General features: G+C 34.6%; 1 protein-coding gene across 1 annotated transcript; it reads left to right on the top strand.

The window, feature by feature from the left end:
* The first annotated feature begins 3,897 nt into the window (after window positions 1–3,897).
* Window positions 3,898–8,461, top strand: LOC133669068 (phenylalanine--tRNA ligase, chloroplastic/mitochondrial). The gene is made up of 10 exons (XM_062089079.1): window positions 3,898–4,163; window positions 4,535–4,725; window positions 4,849–5,055; window positions 5,158–5,275; window positions 5,892–5,968; window positions 6,358–6,537; window positions 6,709–6,753; window positions 6,873–6,977; window positions 8,008–8,121; window positions 8,216–8,461. The coding sequence occupies exons 1-10, from the start codon at window positions 3,971–3,973 to the stop codon at window positions 8,264–8,266; spliced, it is 1,281 nt and encodes a 426-aa protein (XP_061945063.1). The 5' UTR covers window positions 3,898–3,970; the 3' UTR covers window positions 8,267–8,461.
* Window positions 8,462–9,712: the final 1,251 nt, after the last annotated feature.

Below are 9,712 nucleotides of genomic sequence, written 5' to 3'. Positions count from 1 at the left end.
TATTCCTTCACAACTCTGCTGAACTTCAACTCTTAAGAAATACTTCATTTTTCCCAAATCGCTCATGTCAAATTCTAGCTTCATTGACTTTTTAAATTTTTCACATAGTTCCACATCATTTCCTGTGTAAATTAAATCATCCACGTAGAGGCTAATAATTAAGCATTTACCTCCATCTTCATGTTTGAGGAATGGTGTGTGTTCATGATTGCATTTATCAAAACCTTCCTTCATGAAGAATCCTTCAATTCTGCTATACTATGCTCTTAGAGCCTGTTTCAAGCTGTAGAGAGCTTTTTTAAATCTCAAGACTTTATGCTCTTCTCCTTAACGAACATAGCATTCTGGATGCTCTACGTAGATTCCCTCTTTTAATTCCCTATGAAGAAATGCACTCTTGACATCTAGCTGAAAAGCAGTCAATCCTTTCTACGCTGCCAAAGCCAAGATCAATCTTATGGTGTCCTAACGAGCCACAGGTGCAAAAACTTTGCTGTAGTCGATCCCATATCTTTGAGCATAACCTTTTACTACCAGACGTGCTTTGCATTTATCTACCTCTCCCTTTTCATTCAACTTTTTTCTAAAAATCCATTTTACACCAATTCTCTTTATCCCTTTTGGTGGATTTACAAGTTCCCATGTCTTATTCTTTTATATAGCTTCCATTTTCAAATCCATTGCTTTCCTCCATTTCTTCTTTTTTACTACTTCATTAAAGCATATTGGATCATCATGTACCATAAAGCACATTGATTTGTCAGAAAAACCAGCTCAATGAACATAGTTTTCCATCCATCCAAGTGTCCTTCTAATTCTTCCCCTCAGTGTAGAAGAATCATTTTCCCCTGGTGTATCAAAATTGTTCTTTGGTGCAGCAAGATCATTCTCCCCTGGTGCAGTACCATCATTTCCACCATCCAGTACCTCATTATCCTTTTCAAATCCTTTTGTACTCGAATCATCTCCTTCTACTGATTTCTCATTATAGTCACTGATTTCTCCATCATAATCGTTATCTACCCAAGTAAAGACATCACTCCTCACATCTTCATCACTCTTCCTCCAATTCCAACCCTCATTCTCATCAAACACTACATCCCTACTAACAATCACCTTTTTGGTCGTAGGATCATAAAGTCGATAGGCTTTAGATTCTTCACTAACGCCTAAAAATACACATCTATGACTTTTATCATCTAACTTTATCCTTCCTTTGTCAGGAATATGCACATTGACAATACAACCAAAAATTCTAAAGTGCTCAATATTGGGTTTTTCTCCACTCCAACACTTTTCAGGAGTCTTTTCTTTCACAGCCACAGTTAGACTCCTATTCAACACATACAATTCCCATCGAACTGCTTCTGGGAAAAAAAGTTCAGGCATTTCCTTTTCTGAAAGCAAGCATCGAACCATATTTAATATAGTTCGATTTTTACGCTCTACCACTCCATTCTGTTGAGGAGTGTAGGTAGCAGTAAGTTGCCTCTTAATGCCATGATCAATGCAAAACATATTGAATTCTTTAGAAATGAACTCACCTCCCCTATCTGACCCCAAACAACATATATCACACTCTGATTCTTTTTCAACAAGGCTTTTAAATACTTTGAACATTGAAAAGGTTTCATTATTTTTAGCTAAGAAATAAATCCAAGCCTTTCTGCTGAAATCATTGATAAAGCACAATAAGTACCTTTTGAGGCTGCATGAAGTTGGAGTAATTGGACCACATAAATTTGCATGTACTAGTTGAAGTCTTTTTGAAGCCCCCGACTGACTCTTCTTAGGAATAACTACTCGATGTTTTTTACCACGATGACACATTGTGCATGCTTTGTTTGTGATTTTGAGTCGAGGAAGTCCTTTGACAAGTTGTTTGCTCTCTAAGGTTTTGAGACTTTTGTTGTTCACATGGCCATAATGATGATGCCACAGATCTGATAAGTCATCCTCACTTGCTTTTGAAGGCTGAGTAATCATGGTGGCTAGTAAAACAAACATCCTATTTGCTGATATAAGAGTTTGCATAATAAGGCCTCTTGTAGGATGATGTTTTTTACAAGCCTTATCCTTCATGACAATAACAAGTCCTCTCTCTTGAAGTTGTCCAATGCTTAATAAGTTATTCTTGAGCTTAGGAATGAAAAACACGTCTCTTACCACTTGAGTTAATCCTTCAGTCTCAAGCTTAACACTTCTTTTTCCCATCACTATCATTTTTGCACCATTGCCTAACTTGACTGAGTGTCTGAATTGCTCATCTAGCTCTACGAACTAATCTTTATTTCCTGACATGTGGTTAGAACATCCTGAGTCTAGGAACCATACATATTTCTTTTTTGTTTTCTTGTCCTAAATGTAAACCATTAATAGAAGCTCTTCCTCTTCATCCAACTCGGTATAATTAACATCCTTTTCCCAACTAGGACACTCGTTTTGAAAATGTCCTAGTTTATGGCATTTATAGCATTCCACAGTAGCTTTGCCTTCCTCTACCATGTCCACCTCTCCAAGCTCCTCATCCCCTTTCTCTTCCTGCTTTGTCTTTATGAGTAATCTTAAGGACTTGTTCTTCTTCTCCTTGACCCTTTATTCTTTTCTCATGCACAAGAAGACTACTCTAAAGGTCGTCTATGGTCATTGTAGTCATGTTATTTGACTCTTCAATCGAACATACCATATAATTGAACTTAAAAATCATTGATCGGAGAATCTTTTCAGTGATCATTGTTTCATTTAGATTTTCTCCACGAGCCTTCATTTTGTTGGCTATGGATAAAACTTGAGCGAAGTAGGCATTCATAGATTCTCTTTCCTTCATACAAAGAATTTCAAAATCACAATGTAATGACTGTAATTGTGCCCTCTTAACCCTTGTTGAGCCCTAAAATTTTTGCTTCATAAAGTCCTAGATTGCCTTTAAAGAGCTTTTATCAAAATGGTTTTAAGCACATCTCGTTCGATTGCTTGATATAGAAGATTATTTGCCTTTAAATCCTTTAACTTGTTTTCTTCATACTCTTTCCTTTAAACATTTGTGAGTTGATGACTTTCTGTCACTACTAAGGAGAAAGACCGTGCTTCTCCTGCGACATCCACCATGATGCCATGATTTACAACATTCCAATACTCCTTAGAATAAAGCAAATTCTCCATCAGCTCAGCCCAATGATCATAGTGTCCCACAAACTTAGGCACATAGCCGGTGTTGCTTTCTTATGTCATTTTAAAGAAACACTTAAGTTCTCTTTTCACTCTTGTACTTACAGTCAAGCCTTGTTAAAAGGCTCTAATACCAATTGTTATAATACCAATGATCTTGCACAACTTCAACTCTGTAGTCTTTTTATTTAATAGAATGCTTTCAGCTTAAATAGCCATTACAACTTGGAATAAAAGAAAACAACCCATATTTTCATATCCTGAAGATTGTGGTAACAAAAACAAAAAATAATGACTAAGTCATTATTTGACTTAATTAACTCTAATAAAAATGAATTGCTGGCTCTCAAAAAACAAGAGTTCATTCTTAAACAAAACACCAAGATTCTAACAGAAATATGCTCGCATAAAAAAATTATACTTGACTTGATTAATTAACTTAATTTTTTTTTGAAAAATAACAAATTATCATATATTATTAAATTTTAATATATTCTCATAATTATTTATTTTTTTAATAAATTAGATGGGATTTGAGTTTTTTTTACAAGACTATTTTTACAAGTTTGCAGCCCGTAGAAAACCAAAGAAAGAGGAAGAAGATAAAAAGAAGAAGAAAATTATCCTATAATTCAAGTAAGACGAGTCATTCATAAGGAGACTACACGTCGTCTCCAACAAAAAAAAAAAAAAAAAACAAAAACCTAACCCGGATCGTTTATCCATGTCATCAACAGTTCACTTAAGTCTTGGGTTCTCATTTCACCAACGCTGCTCCTCTTTCTTTCATCAGAGCGTGGCAATGGCTCTGTCACTAGTCCACTCCACTCTCTTCTCCAAAACTTCCCAACTCTTTCTCCACACTAAAACTGGATTCTCCCACTTCTCTTCCTCTATCCCTTTCTCCTCCTCTGCTCTCCCTTCAAACCCCAAAACTTGGAGACGACCTGTCATTTCTGTTCTTGAACTTGGTGGTGTCAAGATTGCCAGAGATGGTATAAACTATGTGCTCTTATCTATATTTCTACTTCAATGCATTAATGGGTTTTCTGTACCCTTTTCATTATTCCACTTTTGTTTGGTTATCATTCCGCTCTTCACTGCAGTGGTTCAATCTTCATTTTTTTCCCTTCTTGTAGTTGACCGTTGCTTGTTTTGTAACATGGAATAATTGAAGTGCTTATACAAGTTAAATAAAATGTTATGGACTTATAAAGATCGTATAATTTCAGTGATTGAAGTTTTTGCATTTGATATGTTGTGCTGTTTATGCCCTTTTTTTCCCGGTCAAATTGGGATTTGTTAAGTTGATGTTTTGGAATTTTGTTGAGGAATTTTGACAGTTTAGGATGTTGGGGTTTTGTAGATGTGGTGAGGGATGACCCTACAAATAATGTACCGGATACAATATTTTCTAAGCTTGGATTGCAACTTCATAGGAGGGATCAACATCCACTTGGAATTTTGAAGAATACGATATATGACTATTTTGATACCAATTACTCAAATAAGTTCGACAAGTTTGACGAACTTTGCCCAATTGTTTCTGTAAAACAGGTAAAGTTCTTTAATTTATGAAAAATTTCTATCTAGTTCTATTCTTGAATGTGTCTGTAATAGATCTTTTTTGAAAACGAACTGCTGTTTAGTTTATAGTGACAGTAAATATACGTTTTGCAGAATTTCGATGATGTCTTGGTTCCAGCTGACCATGTAAGCAGGAGCTATAACGACACATACTATGTTGACTCTCAAACTGTTTTAAGATGCCATACAAGTGCACATCAGGCAGAGCTGTTGAGGAAGGGTCACACTCACTTTCTTGTAACTGGAGATGTCTATCGCAGAGATTCTATTGATTCAACTCACTACCCTGTTTTCCATCAGGTTTCTTATCTCTGATTTTTGCAATCATGGTTTCTGAATCTATTGGCCTTGGAAGCTCTCTACTTCCTTTTCAATTAATTAGTTTGTCTTGTTACCTTGCAGATGGAAGGGTTTCGTGTTTTTTCTCCTGATGAATGGGAGGCATCTGGCGTGGATGGCACATCTTTTGCAGCTGAGGATTTAAAGAAATGTCTTGAGGGTTTGGCAACACATTTATTTGGTAAAATCGTTATAACTTGTTGAGAAAAACTGATACTGTATAGATAATATTTCCAATTGGTTTCATAATGTTATTGCACAGAATTTGGGAATTATTTTGGGCTGTTAGATAGTGTTTGGAACCTGGTTTATCCAGTTTATAAATTTGGAAACTTGTGTTGCCAAGTTGGACTGGGAGAGGCAATACATATATTAAAACTGGGGTAGGGGTGTCAATCTGCTGCACCTCACTTGGAATGATGCTAAAGAGATATGGAATAACATACAGGCTCTTAATGTTGTAAAGAGAAATTCATAAATAACATGGATAGCTGGTAAAATATAGGATAATCTAAAGTTCTGAGTTTATTTCATGTTCTCATTTATTTGTTTTTTTTTTTCATTATGGAGGAGAGATTCTATCAAGTTCATTGTAATAGTTGTTAGTCTTAGAGGCAATGGCTTATAGATCCTTTTTTTCTGGTGCAATTCACCATTGCAGCCTTGGAAGACGAGTAATTTCTTTTAATTTGTTTGGTGCCCCTTCAAATAGTTATATCTCAAAATGGCCTCCTTTTTTCATATTATCCTAGATCCATCAGGTGTACTTCTATATGTTGATTTGGTAAAAATCTCAGGTGCTGTGGAGATGCGCTGGGTCGATACATATTTTCCTTTCACCAATCCATCGTTTGAACTTGAGATATATTTTCAGGTACTGTGCTGATCTTGAACCTTTTCATATGGTAGCTTTGCATGTTTTTACTGATTCATTATCCCTACACTATTTATTTAGTTGGCTAAACATCCTAAGTTAGGATTCCCAACTCATGGTTTGAGCATGGGGTGCGGCATTAATGTTTAATTTGTGGAGATTTAAAAGTTGACTTGGCACTAACAATAGGATTTCCCAGATACTTTGGATAGTTCTCATGTACAATTAAACCCTCCAACATTTTATTTTTAATTTTTTTTATAGTGCATGGAAACACACTGCTAATGGAAATGTATATGATGGTGTGTTTGCAAATAATAAAATTGATTTCTCTGTCAAACTTGTAGCAGAACATCTGACTCACCGACCAATGACCAATAAATTTTCAGGAGAAGTGGCTGGAAGTTTTAGGCTGTGGGGTGACAGAGCAAGAAATTTTAAAGAGGAATGGAAAACTTAATAATGTTGCTTGGGCTTTTGGACTTGGTTTGGAGCGACTTGCAATGGTTCTGTTTGATATCCCTGATATCCGGCTTTTCTGGTCAAATGATGAGCGATTTACTTCTCAGGTCTGTCTTGAATTATAATACTGTGTTGCTGGTTTCTCCTCTTCCTTCATGCTATTTGTTTTGATTTACTCCATTAAAAAAAATTGAATGCTTTAAAGTCGCAATTTGGCATTTTTAATATGTCAGTGATCCAGTAGGCCCGAGTAACTAATCTGAATGTCTGTTATGCAGTTTTCGAAAGGGCAGCTAGGAATCAAATTCAAGCCATTCTCAAAGGTACAATTGTGTTTTTCCTTCATAGATGGACACTGTTTTATTTGCTTGCTTTTTTTGAATAAAAATTTAAGAAGAATGACAGCAGGATATGAATATCTAAAAGTGGAATATATGTGCAGTATCCTCCTTGTTACAAGGACATGAGTTTTTGGATCAATGAATCATTTACAGAAAACAATTTATGTGAAGTTGTCAGAGGAATTGCTGGGGATCTTGTTGAGGAGGTATGGATTTTCTTTTCTTGGGGTTGCAACTTTGTTTGTTAATCACAATATTGACCTGCTGATGAAGAACCACCAAGAAGATTCTCCGTAAGAAAATTCAATTTATCCTGATCATTAGTATCCAATGTTCTTTGAATGCCTAGGTAGGGTGCTTATATACAAGCACCAAACCAAATAAAATAGGAAAACCTACTAAATATTCTTGATTCATAAGTCCAAAATACACTAAATTATTATTCAACTCCTAAATATTAAATATTAACAGTGCTAGAATCTAGAGTAATTGTACAGCAATAAAATTTCTAAATAATCAAGTAGTAATTTCCATTGTTATCTTTCTTCATCCCCCATCACCTGGGTAGTTTGGCCTTAAGTTTTATAGACGCGGTCCACTTCATTCTATGCATGTGAGTTGTTTTAGTTATGTTATCATTTTCCATCAGGTAATAGTGTGAAGGCCTTTCACACGATCCCTTGTAGATGGAGGTTTGTTAAATGTGCAAATATTCCTCTACTCTTTCTGTAAAAGAATTGTGGAAGACTTGACTGTGTCTTCATCTCCCTGTGGTTTTCATCGAATTCTAAACATTTTGTAAGCTTGAAGTTTAGTCACTTTGTAGTTGCTGTGCAAACACAACCCGCACAAATAGAAAGTGAGAGGAAAGGGGGATAAGAATGATGGTAATGCACCATAGCCCTTTAGAGATATGAGGGTGAAATAAACATACTGTTTAAAAGTTGAAACTTTGTAGTACAAACTTCTAATTCACTAAAACATTCTAACAGAATTCAAAATGGCTAAACTTTCTGAATTGGACTAAAGTTGAAAGTTTCGAACTTCGAAAGTTAGTTTTCCATAGAAGTTTAAATTGGGCAAAGAAGCCTGGAATTATTGCATTGTCTACAACTAATCACCTTCTTTCTATGATTGTTCTCTGAGGTCATATAAAACATGACCCGACAGTGTTTCTTTGGTGTGGACGAAGATTTAATACTGGTGCTAATCTTTATAAATAATTTTGTGACTCAGGTGAGCTTGATAGACAATTTTACAAACAAGAAAGGAATGACAAGTCACTGCTACAGGATTGCTTACCGATCCATGGAACGTTCACTTACTGATGAGGAAATCAATGATTTGCAGGTATTTATTTTTAAAGGAAATTCATCCTTTTGTATTTCATTTTCCTGTGGGATATAGTTCATGATTGAAAACATATTTGCTATTGTGAATGCAGATGTCTGTGAGAGAACAGGTGCAAAGCAAGCTAAATGTCGTGCTAAGATGAGAGTTTCTTGCGCTACTAACCAAACGAGACATCTTGAAAGATGTAAATTTCTCTGTGAGCACAGCAACATGCGAATTTTTTTCTCTGTAAACTGTATTACTATGCGTTCCAAATTGTTGTTGCAGGAACCTACTCCACTCACATGTAAAGCACTTCCTACATTTGGGTGCATTTATAAATCATAAAAATTTGTCATTTTGTAGTTTAATAAATCTATGTTAGTATCGTTCTTGATTCTATTAGTAGACGCATATGGATATTCAGCAGCCAATTATAACTTGTAGATGTAAAATCACGAAGCTCAGCGATGACGGACCTGTATCAGCTGATTCTTCGATTTTTGTTTGAATAGATTTGTTCTCTAATCCTAAGGCGTTCTACTACAATTTATTGATTTTCTTCTGATAGTCCAGCTTTCACATTCCTATTATCATAGGAATGAATGGCGATGAGTTTTTTTTCTCTGTATACTGTATTAGTATGCGTTCCAAATTCTTGTTGCAGGAACCTACTCCCTCCCATGTACAGCACACTTTTTACTTCATTTGGGTATTTACTATATTAAGCGAAGCTGCGGGTAAGATGTATTTTTTTAATATAAAAAAAAATCATCCAATCATTGCAGTGTTTCTTTTAGTTGAAAAAATTTAAACAGTGAAGACATTCACTTAAAATGATTTGTTTTGTTTGACTTGATTGTTTATATATATATATATATATATATATATATATATATATATATATATATAAACAATCAAGTCAAACAAAACAAATCATATATATATATATATATATATATATATATATTTTATTTAGTTTCTTTCAGTATATTTTTGATTATCTTTTTAAGATTTTCATTATTTTTCTATATATTCTTATTGTTTCTATAATAGGCCTAGGAATAAGGAATGTGATTATGTTTATTAGACCCTAGAATTAAAGGATTTGATCATTCTTGGTGTATATATATATTATAATTCTCTTAGTGAAAGATACACAAAACATTTCAGAAATTCTCTTGAATTATCTTGTCATGGTATCAAACCCAAAACTCTGAAATCAATTCATCTTGTGCTTGGTTCCTTGTCTGGTTCTTCTATTATGTTTTTCTTGGACTTGATTTCTTAGTTCTTGTTTCTGGTTAAATCATATCTCTGGAACAATCTGAACATTTTTCTATTTAATTTAATGGCAAGAACTATTTTGCCTAGGTATTTTAATTTTAGATTTTTGTCAAGGAAAAGGAATTATGGGGTTATATTGCTGGGACAGATCCTGTACATAACAACGAGAAGGAGGAGGAGAAATATGTGAAATGGGAGGTGAATGATGATTAGATTATGTCTTGTATACTTGGAAGTATGGAACTCTCCATGCTTCTCAATCTCAAACCTTACAAATCCTTTAGAGAAATGTGGGATTACCTAAAGAAAGTTTACAACCAAA

The sequence above is a fragment of the Populus nigra genome, chromosome 12, assembly GCF_951802175.1.
Source record: "Populus nigra chromosome 12, ddPopNigr1.1, whole genome shotgun sequence".
Classification (NCBI taxonomy): Eukaryota; Viridiplantae; Streptophyta; class Magnoliopsida; order Malpighiales; family Salicaceae; genus Populus; species Populus nigra.
The sequence above is the reverse complement of the archived record's forward strand: the minus strand, read 5'-3'. Positions and strand labels throughout refer to the sequence as shown.